A 25,935-nucleotide genomic window follows, 5' to 3' on the forward strand; every position below is an offset into this window, starting at 1 on the left:
GGAGTGGGGTAAAGATACATTATTTCCTTGATTTCCGGCCTTTTTGCCTCCTCCTGCCTCTGACCTTCGAATGTTCATCATCAAATCAGCTGGATTTCAGATCACATGTAATTACAATGAGCTGTTACCCTCGCAGTGCAGAGCCTCCCAACTGTATACATTAATACGGAAATGATTCCTTGGCATAAATGCTTCCATTGTGGAAAATCAGCAATTGAGGGTCAGGAAATTAGTTTAGTTTAGCGATACAGTGCGGAAACAGGCCCTTCGGTCTACTGAGTCCGCGCCGACCAGCGATCCCTGCACTCTAGCACGATTCATTTAGAACGGAGATGAGGAAAAACTTTTTCATCCAGAGAGTTGTGAATCTGTGGAATTCTCTGCCTCAGAAGGCAGTGGAGGCCAATTCTCTGGATGCTTTCAAGAGAGAGTTAGATAGAGCTCTTAAAGATAGCAGAATCAAGGGATATGGGGAGAAGGCAGGAACGGGGTACTGATTATGGATGATCAGCCATGGTCACAGTGAATGGCGGTGTTGACTCGAGGGGCCAAATGGCCTACTCCTGCACCTATTGTCTATTGTCAATTGTCTCGGGACAATTTACAATTTTATCAAAGCTAATTAACCTACAACCCTTTACGCCTTTGGAGTGTGGGAGGAACACGGAGCACCCGGAAAAGACACCTTCACAGGTCACGGGGAGAACATACAAACTCCATACAGACAGCACCCGTAGTCAGGATCGAACCCGGGTCTCTGGCGCTGTAAGCCACCAAATCTACCCTGCGCAACTGTGCTGCCCAATGAGATTAATGTAGAATGGCAAAAGGGTTAGCGTAGCATGATGGACAAGAGGGTGTGCTTGTCTGTTAAATGACTCCATGACTCTTTAACTCTATCAAAGCTAGCAATGAGTTTTATGAACAGAATTAGGCATGGCACAGTAGCGCAGCAGTGGAGCTGCTACCTCACCGAGACCCAGGTTCCAACCTGACTACAGGTTCTGTCTGTGCTGAATTTGTATGTACTTCCTGTGACCACGTGGGTTTTCTCCAGGTGCTCCGGTTTCCTCCCACATTCCAAAGACATGCAAGTTTGTAGGTTAATGGCCTCAGTAAGTTGCACTTAATGTGCAAGAAATGAAAGTGGGATAACAGATTTAGTCTTTAGGTGATCGATGGCCGACGTGGCTCGATGGGCCAAAGGGCCTGTTTCCACGGTGCTTCTCTACAACTAAAATGAATAATCAAATATTATTTCTTACATGGTGAAATGCAACAGTCTCCATAATGGACCCCTTTGCCCAAACATTTGTTTGCCCACAGTATTTCCTCTCTTCACCATTAATTGCTTCTGATGTGTAGCGATTAACTTCTCTTCAGGCAGTGCTGAGACAATCGGTGACCCAAATTATTGAGTTTTATTTTCATTGCGGTGCGTTTAAGCTCTTGTTCTTGTTTATTCACAAAAATATTCATTCATGCCAAGTATTGACTTCAGAATCTGTGTCGGCTGTTGGATGTCCTCTTCCTGGCCAGAGCTGGGGTCATCCCAAGGTTTCCCGAAGTCAACTTGCATAGAGTGCATTGTGCCAGACATTCCAAGGAACTTCCAAACAGCCGAGCCTCCAGGGCCCTGAAGCATATATCAAACTGAAACCATGCAACTAAAGATGAGTGCAAGATTACCCTTTGTTTTCCATTTCCTAACATCCTCTTCAAAAGAAAGCCATTAATGCTGCATCAGATAGAAAGTAGTTTGTGAGACAAACACCAGAGAAAGAAGCCCTTCAGCCCATCGTAACTGCGTGTGTTCTTTTAAAATAACTGCCTAATTAGTTCCTCTCCGCTGTACTTTCCAAGCAAACATGCACATCTTTCCAAGCAAACAGGCACATCTTTTCTTTGCCAATATTCATCGTTTTCAGGCAATATCTTACAGCTCGCAGCAAAATTACATCTCAAAAAACTCCCCTTTCTCTAAATGTCCTGCCAATTATCTGAAATCACTGCATTTATCTCCCTGGATGTATTTTTTCTCAGTTACTCTCCCAAAATGCTCCATCTTTCCGAACATTTCCACTGATCTTTCCTTAGCCATTTGAAGGTAGAAACACAAAATGTATGACCTCAACATCTTTCAGCCATTGAAGAACCTGTGACATTGCTGTATATTGGGAAATGCACCAGCTATTTTGCGCAATGCAGCCTGCCAGAATCAGTAATGGGATAATGAGTAGATAATCTATTCTTAATGATGGCGATGGAGGAGCGATTGCTGGTCAAGATCAGGGAGAACTTCCCTGTTTGTCAAATTGGCGGTGTGTGAAAGAGATGTGTGAGCTTTGGTTGAATGACACATATTTAAAAAGACATTGCAGTGCGCCCTTCATACTGTACTGCAGTGACAGCCAGTATTTATTTTGTATTCCTTTCACTGGAGCAGAATTTGAACTAATAACCTCATGGTTCAGAGGAAAGCTTGCTACCAAATTAGTCAAGGAATACACAGGTTTAACCAGAATGATATAAGTTTGCCCAATCTCAGCTAAGACAAAAGCCAATATGATGTGCAGAGAATTTAGAGAGAAGATAAATACATGACATCAAGTGGCATCATCATAAATCTTTTTTCGCAGACCATTGGGTTTGGGCTACCCCTCCCCCTCAGGTTATGTGGATTTATTTGGGCATCTGATGAGACATAGAAACATGGAAAATAGGTGCAGGAGTAGGCCATTCAGCCCTTCGAGCTAGCACCGCCATTCAATATGATCATGGTTGATCATCCAAAATCAGTACCCCTTTCCTGCTTTCTCCCCATATCCCTTGGTTACCTTAGCCCTAAGAGCTATATCTAACTCTTTCTTGAATACGACCACTAGGATGGATACATGGATAGGAATGATTTAGCGGGATATGTGCCAAATACATACAAGTGGATCTGGCTCCGGTTTCCTCCCACACTCCAAATATGTATAGGTTTGTAGTTTAATTGGCTTCGGTAAAATTTATAAATTGTTCCAAGTGTGTAGAATAGTGTAAGTGTACAGGGTGATAGCTGGTCAGCACGGACCTGGTAGACCGAAGGGCCTGTTTCCGTGCTGTATCTCTAAACTAAACTAAAGTAAAGGTGACTTTTCAGCTTGGGACCCTTCTGCATACTGATTTTAGGGGGAGGGGGAAAGGAAGCTAGAGGTGAGGAGGGGCAGGACATAATGTGCCAGGTCATTGGTGAACACAGGTAAGGTGTTTTTTGACAGGCTGATCGTTAGAGCTCACTGCTTAAAAGTCATAGACTTCATTGTTAACTGTTTTTCTCGGATGCTGCCTGGCATGCTGAATATTTCCAACATTAGCTGTTTCAATTTTAGATTTCCATCACCTGCCTTTTTTACAATTCCCTCTTATACTTTGACCCTGAACCTTAACTCTAGACTCTTCAACCAAAGTAACTGCTTCTCAGTCTATCCCCCATCAATTTATCTGTGAGTTTTATACGTCACGTCCTTTTCCTGGATTCCAGTCACTATGTGCCTGGTTACATTCTCTCATCCTTTTGAATCATTTTGGTCAATCTGCATTATTTCACCTGTCAGGGAAACATATCTTAACCCTGGAAGGAGACCAAAACCGTTCACTGCTCAGACAGGTCGAATTGAATTCTATATTTTGGCATGGGAGGAGGTACTTTGGCCCATCAAGTCAATGCTAGCTTCCAGACCAATCACTTTCTGTCACTTATTTTCCTATTCTAATAATGTTCCCATCACCCAGGGGCGGAAAACCCGGGGGGGGGGGGGGGGGGGAGTGGGGGGGGGGGGGGGGGGGGAGCGCAGAGTTTTTGTAAATCCGGATTTTAAAACCCGGTGAAATCTCCGCTTTCCGCGAGATAGTGGGGGTGTGACTGATGATCGAGCGCGCCGATTGGACGAGAGAAACGTTGGTCAGCAGGCAATGGGGGCGGGACATGGTTCAGCGCAATGATTGGAGGAGGGAGGAGTGGGGGGGAGGGGTGGGACTGAGGATAGAGGAGGAAGACGTGGCACAGACCTGTGCCTCATCCGCAGCCAGGATCGATCCCGGCCAGGTCTCCGGCGCTGTCCCGAGTACCCCCACCCCCGCGAGTGGCCAGAGAGGTCGGTAGCAAAGATCCTCCGCAATAGGATCTTTGGTCGGGAATCAGACGGGAGCGGTGCCCCCAGGCCCACAGCCAGCGCGGAGAAACAGCGCTAAACCCAGCTCAACTCTGCCTGTCCCACCAGGTGAGCCTACAGCCTTCCTGGACTTGCGGGAAATATGGTCAGCGCGGAGAAGCAGCGCTGGTATCCCGTCAGTCCAGACAGGGCTGTAGTTAACCCGGTGAGTCAGGCAGAGTTGAGCTGCATTTAGCGCTGGATTGAGCCTCTGAAGCCTCGCCCGTGTGTGTGTGACTGTGCGCATGTGCGCGTGGCCGCCAAAAAATTGTGTCCCCTGTCCCCTCCATGTTTTGATAGCGAGTTCCGCTCTTGCCATCACCTGCCCCAGATTCTACCACTCACAGAAGAAGCAATTTACAGTGACCATTAAACGCACCAATCGTATTGATGGTTGTTCATCTTATAAAACTGCCATCATACCAGTGAGATAAAACAAACCAAATTAGGGCTTTTATTCTTCCTGCTCTATCTTCACCTTGATTTCTGCACAAGTTTCCACTACCTAACAAAGTCGAGTGCAAATCTGCCCTTATCACAGTAGATTGAGACCACAAACCATCTGTAACGTCACTGAAATCGCAGCAAAGCTTCCGCCTATTATGCTGGGCACCAGTATGGTTCAGACAGGGCAGTAAGAAAGGGAGATTTTGAGAAAATGCAGAAGATTTCATTTTCTCCTGTTGTGCCGTAAATTAGCAGACATGTGCAAAGTATGAGAAAGCAAGTGCCGTTAGTTTGCAGAGCGCACACACTCATGCCTATATTTGGCTGCATTCTTCTATTGTTGGTTAACAGTGAGCATGCTACAAGGAAGCCACAGGGATTTCCGTGCTAGAGTGAGACACTAAACCAATATACAAAGGGTGTGTTTTCCTTTTAAACTATTACTTTGTACAGCAGATAATAATTGCAGATAATAATCAGACTGTGCGGTTGTCTGAAGATATCAGGAAATTCTGCAAGAGCTTTTGAGTGCCAGAGAGCAGATGTGTATACTGTGAGCGGCGTGATATCAGAAAATAAATCTACAAACAGAAGGAAGTAATAGCTTTGAGTCTCTTGAAATTGAGTCCTTGTAAGAGTTTTTCTGCAGTACAATTAAACTTTTATTTAAATAACAGTTTTATTTGTTCCCATTTTGCTAACTTGCACCTCCCTTTGGAGTCCTCTAGTACCATGAGACAGCAGGTGGGGTTATAAATGTAGGATAGTTTTTAAGAAACGATTCAGGAGAAATATCTGTTCCAGAGAAAGTTGTCGATGTGGAACTCATTCCCAGAAGGAATAGTGAAGCTGAATGATGTGGATATATTTAAAGGGGAGATGGGTAAATGAACATGGGAGAAAGGTTTGGATGAAAAAGATGGGTAGAGTTAAGTCAAGTCAAATTGCATTTGTTGCCATGTACAGGAAAGAACTGCAGATGCTGGTTTTGGACCGAAGATAGACACAAAAAGCTGTAGTAACTCAGCGGGTCTGGCAGTATCTTTGGGGAATAGGAATAGGTGATGTTTCGGGTCGAGATCCTTTGACCGGAAACATCACCTATACCTTTTCTCCAGAGATGCCTCCAGACCCACTGAGTTACTCTAGCGTTTTATGTCTATCTACAGAGATGTACAGATACAATGTGAAGTCTTGCCTGCAGCTGCTTCACAGATACATACACTCAGGCAACACACAAAAACTTAAATTACACATAAGTTACACATAAATGCTGCAGACAGCTAAGAGGAAAACACTGCAAAAAAAAAACAAGACACTAGTGCAAAAATGCACAATTATTAATGAAGTCCATGGTAGTGTAAGTGGTCGTTGCTGAGTTAGGATCAGGGTTGTGCAGGTCATTTCAATGGCTGAAATAAGCAGCTAGTCCTAAAACTGGTGGTGTGGGACTTCAGGTTCTTGCACCCTCTGCCTGATGTTAGTAGTGAATAGTGGCCATGGCAGGATGGAGGGGATTTTTGATGATAGATGCCCATTTCTTGAGGCAGCGTCTCATTTGGATGCTTTTATAGGTGGAAAAGTATGTGCCCGTGATGGACTGGGCTGAGTCCACCATTCATTGCATCCTCTTGTGTTTCTGTGCGCTGGAATTACCATGCCAGGCCATGATGCAACCAGTCAGGATACTATTTTACAGTGTGACTGTAGAAGCTTGTTAGACATGACATGATGGGATATTTTTAAGGTGGAGATTGATAGATTCTTGATTAATACGGGTATCAGGGGTTGTGGGAAGAAGGCAGGAGAATGAGGCTGAGAGGGAAAGATAGTTCAGCCATGATTGAATGGCGGAGTAGACTTGATGGGACAAATGGCTTAATTCTGCTCGAACAACTGAAATTATGAACATATGACAAAATTCTTTAAACTTCTTAGAAAGTAGAGGCGTTAATGCATCGTCTTCATGATTACATCTATGTGCTGGGCCCATCCGAGATGTTAATATCCAGACATAGGAAGCTGCTAACTCTCCCCACCTCCAACCCACCAAATGAGAAAAAGACATGATCATAGACATGGGAACAGGCCCGTCAGGGCACTGTTGGTGCTGACTATCTATACCCACCCATTTTGTTGCAACTGGCTGGTAGGCTTCTCTGCAATAGCATTTCTTGTGCTCATCTAAATACTTCTTAAATGTTGTGATACTACATGCCTCCATCATCTTGACACTGGTTGAAAAGATGTTTCCTTAAATCCCAGCTCAATCTTTTCCCCCTTATTTTAAACTTATGTCCTCTTAGCTGACTGATCAGAGCAAATGTTTCTGACTATCTACCCTATCTATTCCCCTTAATAACTTTTTATACTTCAATCAGAGTCCCCCCTTTCACTCCCTGCTCCAAGGAAAACAAACCTAACCTATCTAGTCTCTTCATCCCAAGCAACATCTTGATGAACCTTCTCTGCAACTTCTTCCATCACTCCATTTCCCTCCAGAACTGCACACAGTACTTCAGTTGTGGTCGAACTATTGTTTTATGTCTCTGCTCCTGTATCTATACCCAGGTAATAAAGACAATTATTTTGTACTCATTCTTAAATTGAAGCATAGCACTAGCATCAACCTTGAGCTAAACGCTGTTTCTGTGCTTTTTTACCATGTGGCAAAATTATGCCCAGGTTTGGGGACAGTTATGGCATCTGTTGTGGACGTGTGAATGGGAGACATGTGCCCTGGAGGAGACAATGTTTGACGAAGCACTAAATTACATCATTGTTGTAACAACAAGTATTACATTTGAGTTTCCAATCTGATTAAAGGATTCATATCCAGTTGAGAAGTTCCCACATATTCCTTTGTGGCATTGGTTCTGTAACACCAGTGCTTACGATGTTATTATTCTATTCAGACTTTATACTGTAAAGGGCCTGTCCCACTTAGGCGATTTTTTCGGCAACAGCCGGAAAATAGGCTATCACCACATGGTCGCGGGGCGACGCCTGTATTGTCGTGAGTTGTCTCCTCAAGGGTCGTAACTTTTTTCTTGTCGCAGCTGGATTTTGAAATGTTCAAAACCTTTCGGCGACAGTGGGCTTGACATTGCCTGTCTTTTCCTGTCGTAGGTGCTGCCGTAGGTTGTCGTAGGTTGTCGACAGGATGACGCCAGGTGGCGTTGGTTGTCGCTGAGTGCTGACTTCGATGAATTCCATTGGTGACTACCTACTTCAACCTACGTCAACCGGCGACAGGTACCGGCGACTGAATTGTCTTCAGTTGGCTTCAGTTGTCGTCAACAGGGTCGTAACTTGTCATATCTTGTCGAGGGTGGACATAAGTTGACTTTGGTTGTCGTAGGTTGTCACCTGTGTGGTCGAAGGTTGTCGTAGGTTGTCGTATGTGTGGTCGTGGGTGGATGTCCTAAGTCGCGAGGAATATGTGTCGCCGGTTGACGTAGCTTGAGGTAACTTGATGTCGACTAGGTGTGGGCTTGTCGTAGACATTGTCGTAGGGTGGGTCCAGAGAAGCCGGTTTTTCAGTGTCCCTCTACGGCTGTGACTGTCGTCGGCAGTCGCCTAAAAATCGACTAAGTGGGACAGGCCTTTAATGCCCCTGTCCCACTTAGGAGAACTAAACAGCAAACTGTGGTGACCTTGCCCACCACCCAAAAAAAAATTAAGGTCGAGGTGACCTGCAACCTCCTACCACCTCCCACGCATATGTTGAAAACCTTCCTCGACTATGAAGAAACCCGGCTTTGACTAGACCTGCGACTAAAAAATTATCGATTTTTAAAACGGCAACCTATTTTTAGTCGAGGCCGGCTTTAATCATGATGAAAAAATAGCAGCAACCTAGATGAAGACTCGACCACGCGGAAACCACTTTCGACAATTAGGGAGAGTGACCAAAACCTCCGGTGACCTCATGGAAACCTTGGGTGGCGGGCATGGTCACCAGAGGTTGCTGTTTTGGTCTCCTATGTGGGACTGGGGCTTAACTCTTCCCTATTGATGGGTCTCTCCCACCTTGACTTCAGCCATATCTTGGCTTGCCTTCATTGTGTAATAGTGAAGGAGCGATGGGCTTTTTTCAATTATGTACAATAAATATTTCATTCAGAAAAGTAATTTGTTTGGAAAGATATGGTCACAATCTTTTCTCATTGATGGCCTTTTTTGATGATAGATATATGCACTGACTTATTATCCCTGATCTTCCAATGGGAAGTTATCCCAAATACTTCAAGAAGGATGGACAAAAGTAACACCCAAACTGTAAACTATCACAATCAGTCTTTTTTTTTCAAGATAAACAAAATTGCGTAGAAAATTTCACAGAGTGGTTCCAAAGAGAAAAAGATTGAAAATAGAAAGAAACTGCAGCAACGTGAAACCTGAAATAGAAACAGAAAAGGCTGGAAATTCTTAGCAGGTCAGGCAGCATCTGAGGAAAGAAAAGAGTTAATGCTTCAAATTTTCATCACAACTGGAAAAAGTGAAAATGGGTTTGTGTTAAGTTGCAATGAAGATAGACGCAAAATGCTGGAGTAACTCAGCGGGACAGGCAGCATCTCTGGTGAGAAGGAATGGGTGATGTTTCGGGTCGAGACACTTCTTCAGACTGAGGGTTTGGAGGGGATAAAGATAACAAAGGGAATATCTCTGACAGCGTAAGACCAGGGTTGAAGCCAGATCAGTAAATGATGAGAACTAAAGAGAGAGAAAAAACAAATAAAGAGAAAAGTAAAAGCTGTGAACTGCAGGTAGATGCTGGTAGTCAGAGATGCAAAATTAATTAATATCACAAAAGGATGACTGACAGAAAAACTATGAACTGAGGACGCTGGCTAAAGCCCCTGTCCCACTTTCATTACTTAATTGGCGACCTCTGCTGAGTTTGCCCTTGACTCATACTCGCAGCATGGTCATCACGAGGTCGTAGGAGGTCTTCGTAACTCCTCATGCTCGTGAGTGGTCTCCGCATACTCGTGGCCTCAAGTACGTCGCAGCGTTTTTTCCAGCCTGATAAAAAATGTCCACGAGTAAAAAAAAGGTCGGCATGGAAAGAATTGATACTTTTTACTAGTAGGTAGGTCGTAGTAGGTCGTGATGGTAGTCGTAGGTAGTCGTAGATAGTCGTAGGTAGTCGTAAGGTAGTCATAGGTCGGTAACTGGCTCGAGAGAAAAAAATGCAACCATGACATCATTTTATCATGTAATCATTTTCCACTCGTAGCTAGTCGTAGTTGGTCTTAGGTGTGGAAGACTGAGGTCGAGGGGGGTCGTAGGAGGTCGTAGACATAGTCGTAGACATAGTCGTAGGGGGTCGTAGACATAGTCGTAGGAGGTCATAGAAGGTCTTTTACTATGGCGAGCGAACACGACCTTGACATTTTTTTCAACTTGTCTAGGGTCTTCTAAACTCGTGGATTAGGTCGTCCAAGTGGGACAGGCCCTTAACAGAGCTATTTGAATTTGAGAAAGAGGCCATTTGACCCATCAGATCTTTGTGAGAGCAATCCAGTTACACATATTTCCCTGCCCTCTCCTCATCGCCCAACAGTTCTCTCCTTTTCTCTACTTATCCAGGTCACTGCAATTGAATCTACAACACTTGGCAGAGCATTCCACTACGTAAACATTCATAGAACACAGAACAGTAGAGCACTGGCCCACAATGTCTGTGCTGAACATGATGCCGTTAATCTTCTCTGCCAGCATAAATATCCCTCCATTCCCAGATATGCATGTGCCTATCTAAAAGCTTCTTAAATGCCACTGTCGTATCTGCTTCCATCAACTTCCCAGGCAGCGTGTTCCAGGCATCCACCACTGTCTTTGTCAAAAGCTTGCCCCATGCATCTCTTTTAAACCTTCCCCCTCTGACATTAAACCTATGCCTCCTGTACCTTGGTACACGTGACAATAAACTAAACTGAACTAAACTTCTAGTCTATTTCATTTCCACTGAGAAAAAAAATTCTGTCTACTCCATCTATGTCTTTGATAGGGAAGGCTCTGGGATGGAGTAGTGTTTCCCAACTAAACTTTTAAGAAGCCTGGCTCTAATTTTCATATAACGTTCCTCTCTGCTTCTCCAAGCTCAGACAATCTCCTAGAGCAATTTTGGTAGAAAAATGGAAAAGATCTGGGATAAATTGTGTAATATTGCAGGGGGATAGGACAGGTCTGAATGGGATTACTGTCAATTCTCTTCTATCTTTCAACTACTGATGCTGTTTATCCTGCCTACATAGACAGATTGGCTCACTGATCAGTGTGGGAGTGGAGGGGCATTTAACCAACTTTGCTCTATATCATGCACATTCCATTCATCTATCAATCCCCATGCTCATTGACTAGTCTCTCATTAACAATGGGACTGCCTTAGACAGATATCTTGGACTGCATTGATGAGATTGGACTGAAGGGCCTGTTTCCGTGCTGTGTGCTCTTTCTTTAGAGCCTTATTTCCCAAATCCTTCATTGGTCTATAGTTCTGGCCTTCTCTGCCGCTAATCCAGAATTACCATCATCCCATTTCGTTTTTGTGTCTTGATCATCCTTAAATTTAATGGCTCCCCTTTGGCCGATTGTCCTTTCAGCTATCAGCGTTCAAACCTCTGGTTTTCTTTCAAAGTCACAGTGTCATGAAGCTGTATAGCATGGAAACAGGCTCTTCAGCCCCACACATCCCTGCCAACCTTGTAAAACATTTTCACTATTTACTTCTTTAATATGCTGCTTTGAACATACTCCGTCGATTGAGTATTTGATCATCAGCTCTAATGCAAGGATCAATATCAGATTTTCCCTGATACTTCTGAAAAGGACTTTGTTGTACTGTACAATGTTGATAGTGCCGTTGAAATGGGAAGAGTAGTTGTAGCAGAAACCAACTAACCACCTGTGCATTTCCAACACCTTCTGTTTCTATTTTGGATTTCATCATTTCCAATTCATACTAATGATTTTATTCTAGTCTACACACTTAAGCAAGTTTAATTTATCTGTCTTCATCAAATATGCCCGTACACATAACTGTTATAGTATTACTGCTTGTTTCTAATAGCCTGCCTGTCAGGGCCATGAAAAACACCAGAGTCATGGAAACATGCAACACAAATACAGGCCCTATGGCCCATCATGTCCATGCCAACCGTCAAGTACTAACCCCATTTACCAGCATTTGATTCTCAGTTTACTAATCTTTGTCGATTCTCTGCCTCACTACCTTCCCAGGGCTTTTAACAAAGCCTAGAAATTTGTTGTATTATAGAAAGTGATAATGCTGGAAATACTCTGTGTATTTCCGCGTGTATAAACTATTAGAAAAGTAGATGTGTTGCTTCAATTGAAGACGTTGCCTGACCAGCTGATTGGTTCGTGCATTATTTCAGATTTCCAGCATCTGCTGTATTTTTTTAATTTTAATTTACTCCTGAAATGTAGTTGGCTGGTTATCTCTTCTCTACACCTCCCCCAGGTACCCTGGCCTCTCAGACTACATACGTTAATTTGTGTATTTGCTCCAGTGTCTCCATCGCAGGCCTGACTTTCTCATGGATGAAAGTCTTTGATTCCTTCTGCCCACATACCAGTGGGGAGGCACAAACAGGAATGAGGGCAAGAGCCATCAGGATAAGGAACAGCATTAACGCAGGCAAGCAGGATGTGTATACGTAGATAGGCATGTTGGTTGGCCTAGACACGGTGGACCTCTGTCCAAAATGGTGTAAAATGTTGGTACAGTGGCACAACGGTAGAGTTGCTGTTTTACAGCATCAGATACCAGGATTTCATCTTGACTATCGGTGCTGTCCGTACAGAATTTGTACATTCTCCCTGTGACCATGTGAGTTTTCTCTGGTGCTCCGGTTTCATACCACATTCCAAAGACATGCAGGTTTGCAGGTTAATTGGCTTCTGTAAATTGCAATGATCACATTATCACATGGAGAAATTCTCAGTGTTTTTTTCCCTTGGTCTTCACACCGAGCAAGCTATTACATGACTGAAAGTCGACAAATCCCCATGATCCAATGATCAGCTTTCGAGGATTTTGATGGAGATGGTGATAAGGATACCACATAAATCCTTACCCTAACCCTAACCTTTGTCCTAATCTAAACCTAACCATGGGCCTGGCCTAAGTCTTGATCCTAACTCTAATCATAGCGATAGACCTTGACCCTAACTTAGCTCTATCCTAACCCTATCTCTGGCCCTTACTCTGGTTCTAACCCTAAAGGGGCCTTTTCACGGGGCGACTTGACGCAAGAGTTAACCAGAGTTTAACATCGTGGGAACCTCGTGCGATAACAGTACGGCATTCGTGGACCACCGTGGACCACCGTGGCGCTAACGGCAGGTAATCGTGTAACTTGGTGACTCGGGAGAAAATTCAAGCAAGTTTGAATTTCTCCAAGAGTGACTTGTACACTTGTGGTTGAACATTGCAACATTATATGAACGTAGTGGCCAATGCGATATCCGTAATAACTCTTGCGGTTACCGTGGGAACTCCTGCGAACGGTGAACCCGGAAGCTGGACAGAGGGGACAGAAGGTGAGTAAAAATTGTCTTCTGTGGGATTGAATTTAAAAAATAAAGATTTGCATCCGCATATGGACATCAACTTATTCATGAGTTATGTTAATGAGATTCAAGAAAATAACTTTAAAAGGGACTTTACTGAAAGGTCCCGCATTTTTATGGTCCGTGAGAAATTTTTCACATGTACTTCTTTGAGAGATACAGCTCGGAGTCCTCGCCGACTAGCGATCGATGCCTTTCCGAAGCAGGGTCCGGAACGCTACCAATCAATGTTCTCCAGAGACCCGTGTAAGGAGTGAACTGCACATGCTGGTTTAAACCGAAGACAGACACAAAAAGCTGGAGTAACTCAGCGAGTCAAGCAGCATCTCTGGAGAAAAATAGCTGATGTTTCGGCACGAGACACATCTTCAGACTCAATTCCGATTAGGATGTCTGAAGAAGGGTTCCAATTCGAATCGCCACCTATTCTTTTTCTCCAGAGATGCTGCCTGACCCGCTGACTTACTCCAGCTTTTTATGTTTTTCTTCCCAGATCTGACTTACCTGCTGAGTTACAGCAACATTTTGTGTCCTTTTGTGTGTATTAACCAGCATTTGCAGTTCCTTTAGACATTACCTAACTTCAGATTTTAGAGATATAGCGCGGAAACAGGCCCTTCGGCCCACCGAGTCCGCGCCGACCACCTATTCTTATCCGGCTTCAGAACGGTTCTTCCTTCCATTCGTTTGGGCACTGACCCGACCTACCAACCTACCTCAATGCGGACATTTGGACTTTTTCCCCCTGGAACTGTCCTGAAAACATATATTCTGAACTCTGGTATTTTCCACTTCGCTCTACCTGGTGTTCTTGTGCATGTGTCGGAAGGAACAGCAGATGCCGGTTTAAAGAGAATGCTGGAGTAACTCGACGGTTCAAAATGCTGGAGTAACTCAACGGGACATGCAGCATCTCTAAAGAGAAGGAACGGGTGACGTTTCGGGTCGAGGCCCTTCTTCAGACTGTACGTGGCTTGGTTATATTCATGTATAGCATTATCTGATATGATTGTATAGCACGCAAACAAAAGTTTATTCCCTGCATAGAATCATACAGCGTAGAAACAGGCCCTTCGACCCAACTTGCCCACACCGACCAATATGTCCCATCTACACTAGTCCCACTTGCCCGCGTTTGGCCCATAACCATCTAAACCTATCCTATCCATGCTTCAGTCTAATGCGTCTTAAACATTGCGACAGTACCTGCCTCAACTACCTTAACGGATAGCTCATTCCATACACCCACCACCCTTTGCGTAAAATAGTTACCCCTTAGGCTCTCATTAAATAATTCCCCCCCGAACCTAAACCTGTATCTGCTGGTTCTCGATATGAGACAATAATAACAAACCAAAGCGAGTTAGGACATCAACGGGGAGATCCTGGATAAACCCAAGGTAGCCACAAAATGGAGGAACTCAGCGCAACAGGCAGCATCTCTGGGGAGAAGGAATGGGTGACATTTCGGGTCGAGACCCTTCTGATATGCTGCCTGTCCCGCTGAGCTACATGTTGTGTCTATCTTTGTTTTAATCCAGCATCTGCAGTTCCTTCCTGGCCGAACCCGATTGAAAGATGAGAGGCTGGGCTATAGAGCACTGGGTGTGACAAGGATCAGGCTTCAGTAAGCTAAGTAAAGAGAGGTGGCAACGTTATGGAAATGAAGCGGGTAATCCGAGTGATGGCGAGACGGTATCCTCTAATGTGTCGGAAAGAACTGTAGATGTTGGTTTGCGCCGATGATAGACACAGTAATACTGGAGACAGACATAAAATACTGGACGGGCAGCATCTGGATAAAAGGAATGGGTGACGTTTCGGGACGAGACTCTGAAGAAGGGTCTCGAACCGAAACGTCACACATTCCTTCTCTCCAGAGATGCTGCTCGTCCCGCTGTGTTACTCCAGCATTTTGTGTCTATCTTCCGTATGCTCTGTGATGGTCATCTCGGAGTCAAGTGGCAACTCTGGTCTGTAGACACGAGGAACTGCAGATGCAGGAATCACGAGCAAAACACAGAGCGTTGGACGAGCCTGACCCTTTGAGTTCCTCCATCACTTTGTGTTGAAGTCAGGTCTGGAAATTGCTTGGCTCAGTCTCAGGCGCCGGCTAACTAGGAAGGTCGAGTCAAAGTCCAGCACTAACACTCAAGAAATAACGTTTGCGGCCTGATGTTCCCAATATTTAATTGAAATCATTAATAAAGTAAATAAATAGATACCGGTCTAATCAGTATCTACGGGATTGGACAGGCTAGATGCAGGAAGAATGTTCCCGATGTTGGGGGAGTCCAGAACCAGGGTCCCAGTTTTACAGTCTACCGTGCGAACTCTTTAACTCAGTAAAGTAAAGTAGCCTTTATTGTCATATCAGCGCACAGGCAGCAGTTGATTGTTGCTCTATTCAGTTTCCCAGGGGGTCGGGACGGGACTGGAGTTGGGAGGGAAAGGTGGGGGAGTCGAGGGAGAGGAGGGGGAGACAGATGGGGGTGTCTTCATTTACTGGCGGTGGGTGTCTGTCACTGAAACAGGCAGATGCGATTTCACATCCACCTTGTGTGTGCCTCTCTCTCTCTCTCCCTCCCTCCCTCTTACACAGGCTGAGAGACTCTGCCTCTGTGAGTGTACGTCTCTTTCTCCCCCTCTCCCACACACAGTAAGACCGAGGTACTGTGCTCAGTCCATCTGTGTCTCCCACATACACAGTAAAACATGTCTCCAAATGAGCCAATTCAACCAAGGGAGGATATTTATAGTGTGTGAAAAAAGTGACATCATTTGTGCCACGTGATGATTTAACAACACTTCACAATGTTCATTCAAGATTTAACGGGAAAGCTCGGGATACGGACAAGTCACTCGCACAAATAACAGAAATGCCGAGTACCGTGGGAACTCTTTATCTACCCCCCGTTATATCGTGTGATATCGTGCTAGACCACGACCACTTCACTCTGGTTACATCTTGCGTCAAGTCGCCCCGTGAAAAAGCCGCATACCACTAAGTCCCGTGTCCCCCACTCCCTCAAATGTACACACTCAAACTCTCTCCACCACAAATAAAAATAAAATATACACAAAGGTATGGACCCCAATAAAAGTGAGTGGAACTAGATGAAGATAATGAAGTTGCAGTATAGATCAATGTATCAATCTAGTGAGACCATATATCAGTAAAGAGAACAGTGAACACAGGAGAGATAATTATCCCACTGCCCACAAACTGATGCATAACGCCTAATGCATGGTTATCATTTCCATCATACTAAAGATTTTAGGTTTCCCCACAGACTGAAAGGGAGCAAAGGTAACCCCATCTTTTAAGAAACAATGGTAAGAGAAAACAAGATGCTACAACTTTTTAGTCTGACATCTGCAGTAAGGAAAATGTCGGAAACTATTATTAAGGAAGTGATGGGTGGACAGTTCAAAATAAATAATAGGATCGTGCAGAGTCAGCATGAAGTAATGAAAGGGAGATCATCAACAAATCTGCTGGAATTTTTTGAGGTTAGAAATATGGAAAAGATGTGGCTGAAGCAGCTGATGTGTCAGATGTTCTTCAATATGATGACGCTAAAGGGATTTAAAAAAAAGCAGAACTAATAGTATTTTAGGGTTAGTTACAGGTGTGGACTGGAGCTTGGTTTACAGATAGTATACAATGAGTAGTGCTGACTGAATCCACATTTGGGTTGGGAGGTAATAAACAGTAGGCTGTTCTATGGATCAGTGCTGGGACCACACCTATTATTAATCTAAACCAATGATTTGAAATAAGAACTCAAGGGCAATATGTTGAAGCTTGTTGGGATGATAAAGTTAGATGGTAACATGGGCTGTAAGGAGGATGAAGAGAGACTTTAAAGGGATATCGACAGGCTACATGAATGTGCAATAATATATAGTGGAAATATGTAAGCATCCCTTTGATAGAAAAAACAATAGAATATTTTTTAAATGCTGAAAGATTTAAAGGAGGGTCTTGGTTGACAAAACAAAAGTGCTGGAGAAACTCAGCGGGTGCAGCAGCATCTATGGAGCGAAGGAAATAGGCAACGTTCCGGGCCGAAACCCTTCTTCAGACTGATGTAGGGTTGGGGGGGGGGGGGGGGCGGGGAGAAGAAAGGAGAAAGGAAGAGGAGGAGCCCAAAGGCTGAGGGAGAGCTGAGAAGGGGAGGAGACAGCAACGGCTACCGGAAATTGGAGGTCAATGTTTATGCCGCTAAGGTGCAAACTGCCCAAGCGGAATATGAGGTGCTGCTCCTCCAATTTCCGGTGGTGCTCAGTCTGGCCATGGAGGAGGCCCAGGGCAGAAAGGTCGGATTCGGAATGGGAGGGGGAGTTGAAGTGCTGAGCCACCGGGAGATCAGGTTGGTTAATGCGGACCGTGTTCGGCGAAACGATCGCCAAGCCTGCGCTTGGTCTTACCGATGTAGATCAGCTGACATCTAGAGCAGCGGATGCAATAGATGAGGTTGGAGGAGATGCAGGTGAACCTCTGTCGCACCTGGAATGACTGCTTGGGTCCTTGAATGGAGTCGAGGGGGGAGGTATAGCGACAAGTGTAGCATCCCTTGCGGTTGCTAGGGAAAGTGCCCGGGGAGGGGGTGGTGCGGGAGGGAAGGGAAGGATTGACCAGGGAGTTACGGAGTGAGCGGTTTTTGCGAAAAGACGACAGGGGGCGAGATGGAAAGATGTGGCGAGTGGTGGGGTCACGTTGGAGGTGGCGAAAATGACGGAGGACTATTTGTTTTATGTGACGGCTAGTAGGGTGAAAGGTGAGGACTAGGATGACTGCCCTTGTTACGAGTGGGGAGATGGGGAGAGAGAGCAGTGTTACAGGGTATTGAAGAGACCCTGGTGAGAGCCTCATCTACAGTAGGGGAGGGGAACCACCGTTCCCTGAAGATTGAGGACATTTCCGATGCCCTGGTGTGGAACACCTCATCTTGGGAGCAGATGCGGCTTGGTTGTCCTTGTATATGGATTAATTAACTTTCAATTTCAGCAAATAATTAGAAAGGGAAATTTCCCATTGGCCTTTATTAATAGATCAGGGTGTAAGTGTCGAAATGCCCTGTCTCAGTTATATAGGACCTCGGTGTGATTGCATCTGGAATATTATGGAGATGTCTGGTGTTGATTCTGTCGCTAGGATTTGGGTTAGGATCAAGGCCAAGGCTAGGCCCATGGTTAGATTTAGATTAGCACTAAGTTTAGGTTTAGGATGAGGGTTTATGCTATGGTATCCTTTTTCTTTATCACCATCTACAAAACAGGTAATTAAATGGGATTCGTGATTCCCCTACCCTGGGTAAAATACTGCGCCTTTCAATTCCCCTTCATGATTTTACCCCATCAAGTCCCCTTCATGATTTTAAACACCTCTACAGAATCACCTCTTAACTTGCTGTGCACCAAGGAATAAAGTCCTAGCTTTGGCAATCTCTCCCTAAACTCTCAAGTCCTGGAAACATCGTTGTAAATCTCCTTCAAACCGATTCCCTTAACCAAATTATTAGTCACCTGCCGCAATAACTTGGCTTCATGCTGTGGCTTTATATTTCGTTTTCCTTTTATAACAGTCATGTGCATAATTCTGGAACATTTTAATAAGTTAATGACCCTATATAGCTGTATCAAAAAACACACCAGCAGCTGCAGAAAGAATGGATGGACAACATTTTAAGTCAGGATCCTTCTTCAGACTGTTGAGCAAGATTCCTCAAAATTCCAGCATCTGCAGTGACTTGTGTTTTATATGCCTGGCTTTTGTTGCCATGGTATTTACAAAGTAACATAATACAGATACTGGAGATCAGAAATCAAGACAGAAGGTGTTAGAAATAATCAGTAGATCATGCAGCATCTGTGGAGAGAGGGTGGACATTTAAGTTGAAGAACTTGCACCAGAACCTAGAATGGAACAAGTTGCGGCAAATGTAGGGATAGGCACGGAGAGAAGAAGAAGGAAGGTATTTAGTAAGGGTGCAGTGCAGACTGGTGAATTGGATGATGTAGGTGACTGAGAGAGAGCAGTTAAAGCTAGTGAATAATAATAGGTCGGCCAATGGCGAATGGGTAAAGAGACAAATTAAATGAAATACATGAATGCTGAAAAGTTTAGGCAGAGGGCTGGAATAGTTGATTGAATTTCCAACACATTCTTTTTTTAAAACACTTTTTAACATTCACTCTGACTTCGCTCCACGTGGCTAAAAAATGTTTAATTGCCTGTCTTCACCATTAATGTCAGCCAGCATTGTGAATGTGGCATAATTACTACCTATTCAAAATAACTCAGCATGCCCTGGGTAATAAGAAACTCTGCAGGTCTGTTAACTAAGCCCAGAAGTTTGTCTCCCCCTCTCGAGCTGTTTGCTGGCACATGTGTAAAAATAATGCAGGAACTGGTTAACTTTATGTTTTAACACCCCTGGGTACTGATTGACTGAGTTGGCATCAATACTCTGACTGCCAGTATAGAGAAATCTCAGGATGTAGGATCACTGTGATATATAATGAGATGACACCCCAAAGGGAGTGTAAAGTATCTTGATGGAGGCAGATTCAAAAGTCGTCTCATTGCAAAATTGCAGCTCACTTCTTTTCTTCAATTATTCAAGGTGGTCAATTTGAATTGCTAATAGGTATTTTATCACTTTTCAGTCTCAGCATGCTACATTTTCATCTTGTTATTTTGTTTTGCAGCACACCACAGTCCTTCCCTTCATTCTGATTGAAATGAGGACAACTCATCATCATTATCCTAACAGAACGACAGGCCAGGCTGCAGTTAGCTTCTTTTCCACTGGATATATCTTATGGTAAGTAGCTCTATTTAATGGCAGCATGGTTGAGTCATCCACTGCTATATTTGGACACAATGCATTCAATCATTACTAGTTCACACTAATAGTGCCTCAGTCAAGCTGAAATCTCAATTACAGCTGCATTTTCAGCCTGAAGGATGTTTTAGTAACCTGCTGCAGAAATCAAGAAGCAACTGTCAGAGTATAAATATTTTTAGCTTTACAAATTTCATGCTTGCCTGTCTTCCTGCTACCTCCAAGACTGCCTTAAAGTCCCTTTGCATTAACAATTAATTTCCAAGTATCTGTTGTGGGCAGTCTTAAACATAAAGCATGGTGCGCATTGAAATAAGGTAAACATTTTACTCTTTGAGCAGCTTTGACTATTAGTGATAATAAGAATTGATGGTGGAACGGACTAGGGCAGGTGGAGTATGTGATGACCAGCTCAAGTACTATCCAGCCAGGGCACGTAAAAGCTGTTTGTTTTGTGGTGAGTGGGACATGGAAGAGATGTGCAACAAATGGTGGCAGCTTGGAAACAGGACATTTGAAGGTAGAAGGCAATGATGAAACCCATAGCAACCAGCAAGGGTACCGCTACTGTTGCCAAGTGACCAAATCATTTTATTTCCAACTTAAGTTGCACTTGCGCCACTAAAATTTAAAAAAAAGATGTGTTTAAAAAATCTCCCAAATCGCTTTATGGTCAATGGATGACTTTTTAATGTGTGGATACTATTTTAAGGGGACATGGGTTTAAGGTGAGAAGCGAAAGATTTAATAGGAATCTAAGGGGGTACGTTTTTCACGCAGAGGGTGGTGGGTGTATGGAATGAGATGCCAAGGAGGTAGTTGAGCAGAAACTATAACAACCTTTGAAGGGCATTTGGATAGATACGTGGGTAGGAAAGGCTTTGAGGGATATGAGCCAAATGTGGGCAAATGGGACGAACACAAGGAGGTGGAACCAGAGTAGACATGTTGGTCGGAATGGGTAAACCGGACCAATGGTCCTGTTTCCGTGCTATATGACTCTATCACTCTATCAATCTATCACTGCCAGTTTGCATACTGCAAGCTTCCAGGGTTGTCGATTGAGAGATAAATATTGTTCTGAAATATCCCTGCTGTTCTTCCATAGGATCTTTCACATCCACCCAGCAGAACACACTGGTTTAAAGAGATTCAAGAGACTGCCAATGCTGAAATCTGGAGCACCAACCAATCTGCTGGAGGAACTCAATAGATCAGGCACAATCAGTGAAGGTCAATATTTCAGGTCATGATCTTTCACAGATGCTACTCGATCCGCTGAGCTCCTCTAGCAGAGTGTTTAAAGGAGACTGTCCTTCGTTTGACATGCCATCCAAAAGACAGCACCTCAGACAGTGCAACACTTCCTCAGTACTGCACTGGAGCATCGCCTAGATTTGTGTGTTGAGGCAATTGGATTGAGACCATTATATTAAGATGTGAGAGTGGTCGCCGTTAATGCTGATCATATTGGTGTATAAAATAATGTGGGGAATAGATGGGGTGAATGCACAGAGTCTTTTTTTCCCCAAGGTAGGGACTCAAGGCCAACGACTCAAGGGCATGTGTTGAAGGTGAGAGCGGAACTTGAGAGGAAACCTTTTGACACAAAGGGTGGTGGGTATATCGAACAAGATGCCCGAGCAAGTGGTTGAGGCACGTACAATAACAACATTCAAACATCATTAGGATAGCAATCTGGATAGGAAAGGTTTAGAGGGATGGGAGCCAAACGCATGCAAATTGGCTTAGACGGGGCAGCTTGTTTCGCATGGATGAGTTGGACTGAAGGGCCTGTTTCGGTACTTTATGACTCCATGACTATCTAAGGCTACCACAATGATGTAAAATAGTGTTGCTCTCTACTTCAATAAGTTGACCGGCATGCTGGCGTATCCTAGTGTGCCAGAGTCCCGGGTTCGAACCTTACCACAGGTGCTTTCAGTACGGAGTTTGTCCCCGTGACCACGTGGGTTTTCTCTGGGAGCTCCAGTTTCCTCCCACACTCCAAAGATGTACAGGTTGGTAGGCTTCATTGGCTTCAATAAGAATTGTAAATTGTCCCTCGTGTGTAGGTTAGTACTAATGTACGTGGATCACTGGTCGGCATGGATTTGGTGGGCTGAAGGACCTGTTTCAATGCTGTGTTTCTGAACTAAACAATATTTAAAAGTTGTAATGGCTAAGTAGAAATGGTCAAGCAGAGTCACAAAGATGTAGCCATTCCAACCACTGCAGGCCTTTGCTCATCAAGCACTCTGAAGTCAAGTCAAGTGAGTTTATTGTCATGTGTCCCTGATAGGACAATGAAATTCTTGCTTTGCTTCAGCTCACAGAACATAGTAGGCATTTACTACAAAACAGATCAGTGTGTCCATATACCATAATATAAATATATACACACATGAATAAATAAACTGATAAAGTGCAAATAACAGATAATGGGTTATTAATAATCAGAGTTTTGTCCGAGCCAGGTTTAATAGCCTGATGGCTGTTGGGAAGTAGCTATTCCTGATCCTGGCATGAGTCTGGAATGTGGCCCTCGGTGGTTAACAAAATTAGATAATGATTTGACCATCAAACAGCAATTCCAAATGCAATGTACATATTCAATGAGGGGGACACACCCTATTTATTGAACAAAGGAAGTATGATAGACCTGTCAGACAGTGCATACAGCAAGTTACAGTCAATGGGATACAGTGCATGCCCTTGAACATTACAGAGAAACCAGAGGCATCCATTGAGTGAGAAATCTTCAATAGGCCATCAACCTCATCACACCACTGTAATTAACCCACAGCCGCCCTGCCGATGTCTATGGTTGTACGAAAGCAGATCCTAATTTTACAAGCTCCCTGTTATTTAAAAAGACGCCGCAGCAATGTTTTAATTAAAAACAATTTCTCTTCAACAACTGGAGGAAACTGAAGTGACAATAAGAGAACTAAATCAGGCACTATCACTGCAGCACACATCCCACGCAGCGCACTGAAGTAGTGCAGACAGGAGTTCTGGTGAAGGCTGATAGGCAGTGGATTATTTTAAACACTCTGAATAATGATTAACTCTGCAGGCTATAATCAAGGTGTGGCAGTTAAAGATGAGTCAGCCTGCTTGTGCATTTTGGTATCATGGGCTCAGAATAGTGACAACATGCCTTCCCACTTTCCTTTCTCCCTGTCCTGAAACTACTAACCCGTTGCAGTTTCATGGTTCCCAACCACCTCCTGTGACCCCTGTTAAAATCCTCACTTCTGCAATGATGTGTCACAGACTGGGATGCGGTGGTGCTGCGGTGGTTAATAGCCTCTTTTTATCCACTCATTTTCCTACGTCGTATCCATCGAGTCCTACAGCATGGAACCAGGCTCCTTGGCCCATTGGGGCCCTGCTGACACTGAGCACCCATTTCACACCAACTCTACACTGATACACTTTATTCACACCACATTCCTGTCAACTCCCCTCTCAGATTCTCCCATTCACCTACACGCTACAGGCAATTTACAATGGCTAATTAACGTATGCGTGTCGTCAGGGATTTGGGAGGAAACTAGAGCACCCAAGTGAAACCCACGCAGTTATAGGGGGAATGTGCAAGCTCCACCCAGACAACACTGGAGGTCAGGATTGAAACAAATGTCTCTGCAACAGTTAAGTAGCAGCCCCATAAGATGTGTCCACTGTACTGGCCTGGGAATGCCACAAGAAGCAGAGTCCTGTTTAATATACTCAGAAAAGGTCTGGTTGTGTCAATTTGACAAGCTTTGGTGAGAGATTCTGCATTATTTTATTGAAATGCAGTCTTATTATTAATCCCTGTTCTTCATCCACCATGAGAGATATAGAGTTATACAGCATGGAAACAAGGTCTTCAGCTGATTTCATCAATGCTGACATGCCTATCTACACTCATCCCACTTGCCTGCATTAATCTATCCCTCTATACCCTGCTCATTCAAGTACCTGTCCAGAAGTTGCTTCTTAAATGGGCAGCACAGTGTGCAGCTGGTAGAGCTATTGTCTCACAATGCCAGAGGCCCAGGTTCAATCCTGACCTCGGCTGCTGTCTGTGTGAAGTTTGCTCGTTCCCTCTGTGACTGAGCAAGTTTTCTTCAGGTTTCCTTCCACATTCCAAAGACTTGTGGGTTTGTAGGTTAATTGGCCTCTGTAAAATTATCCCTAATGTGTGGGGAGTCAATGAGAAATTAGAATTACATAGAACTAGTGTGAATGGGTGATCAAAGGGCTAAGCTCTTAGGGCTTACCGAATCAAGGGATATGGGGAGAAAGCAGGAACTGATTTTGGATGATCAGCCATGATCATATTGAATAGCGGTGCTGGCTTGAAGGGCCGAATGGCCTACTCGTGCACCTATTTTCTATGTTTCTATGCTAAGATCAGCGTGGACTCAGTGGGTCGAATGTTTCCATGCTGTATCTCTAAAAACTAACACTTAGAAACCCAAATATTGTTACCGTTCCTGTCTCCACCATTCCTTTAGCAACTCATTCCAGATATCCACCATTATTCATGAGAAAATGTACCCCTTTAAACTTCCTTCTTCTCATCTTAAACCTATGCCTTCAAATGATTGACACCTCTACCATTAGAAACAGACTCTGGCTATCTATCCTACCCATAGCTCTGATAATTTTATAAAGTCTGTCAAGTCACCACTCAGCCTCCTACAAGGATAACAGACCCAGCCTATCCAACCTTATAACTAAAGCCTTTCAACCCGGGACACATCCATGTGAATCTTTTCTGCTTCCTATAACACAGCAACCAGAATCCCACATAAAATGTTCCATCACATGTCAGGTCGATGCCTTTACTGCCATACAACAGTGTGACAACTTTCAAGGAATGATGTACATCCACCCCAAGATTCTTCATTTCAACAGCATTCCCCAGGGCCCTGCCATTCTCTGCGTATAACATGCCCTTATTTAATGTCACAAAATGTATACTTTTATACCTGTCTGAGTTAAATTCCATCTCCCATTCCCTTGCCCATTTTTCTATTTAATCTATAAACTGCTGTAACTTGAGGCAATCTCCTTTACTGTCCACTATACCACTAATTTTGGTGTCACTCTGCAACCTTACAAATCATGCCACCTACATTCTCATCCTAATCAATAATGTCCATAACACACAATAAAGGACCCAGTAATCTCTGCAGAACACCATTGATCACAGACTTTCAATCTGAACAACACCCCCCTTTACTAGCCTTTGTGCTTTCCAAATCCAAATAAATCCTGTCCTTCAGAATCCCTCCATGTAACTCTCCCACCAAGATGTAAGGCTCACTGCTCATCTCCACTTCCCTTCTAAAATAATGATTTAACATTAGCTACACTCCAGTGTACCGGCATCTCACTTGTGGTTAACAAAGATATAAAAATCTCTGCCAAAATCCTAGCAATTTCTCCTTCTCCTCCCTCCCATAACATCTTATGATACACCTGATCAACAATCCCAGGGTTTTTCTCAACCTTTATGTGCTTCAAGACCAACACCTCCTTTTTGTAATGTTAATATGCTTCAGAATATCACTGTTCCCTCCTCTGAACCAAAAAACTTCCACGTCCTTCTCCACGGTAAATAAGGACAAGAAGTATTCATTCAAGACCACCCCCATTACCTATGGCTGAACATAGATTATCACTCTCTTTTTTAAAGGTTTCTACATCTCCCCACCTACCCTTTATACTTTCTTACAGAATCTTTTAGATTCTCCTTTAGCTTATTTGCCAGAGATATCTCGTGGCCCTTTTTTTAGCGCTCCTAATGTCCTTGTTAAGTGTACTTCTACATC

General features: G+C 43.9%; 1 protein-coding gene across 1 annotated transcript in view; it reads left to right on the forward strand.

Annotated features, from left to right (window-relative positions):
* The window catches only part of aig1 (androgen induced 1), a 160,677-nt gene that overhangs the window by 105,609 nt on the left and 29,133 nt on the right, over positions 1 to 25,935 (forward strand). Inside the window, 1 exon segment of the mRNA XM_033026040.1 lies at positions 19,965 to 20,080. Coding sequence (XP_032881931.1) covers positions 19,965 to 20,080 — 116 coding nt within the window.

Source organism: Amblyraja radiata, chromosome 8 (genome assembly GCF_010909765.2).
Source record: "Amblyraja radiata isolate CabotCenter1 chromosome 8, sAmbRad1.1.pri, whole genome shotgun sequence".
In the NCBI taxonomy this organism is placed as follows: Eukaryota; Metazoa; Chordata; class Chondrichthyes; order Rajiformes; family Rajidae; genus Amblyraja; species Amblyraja radiata.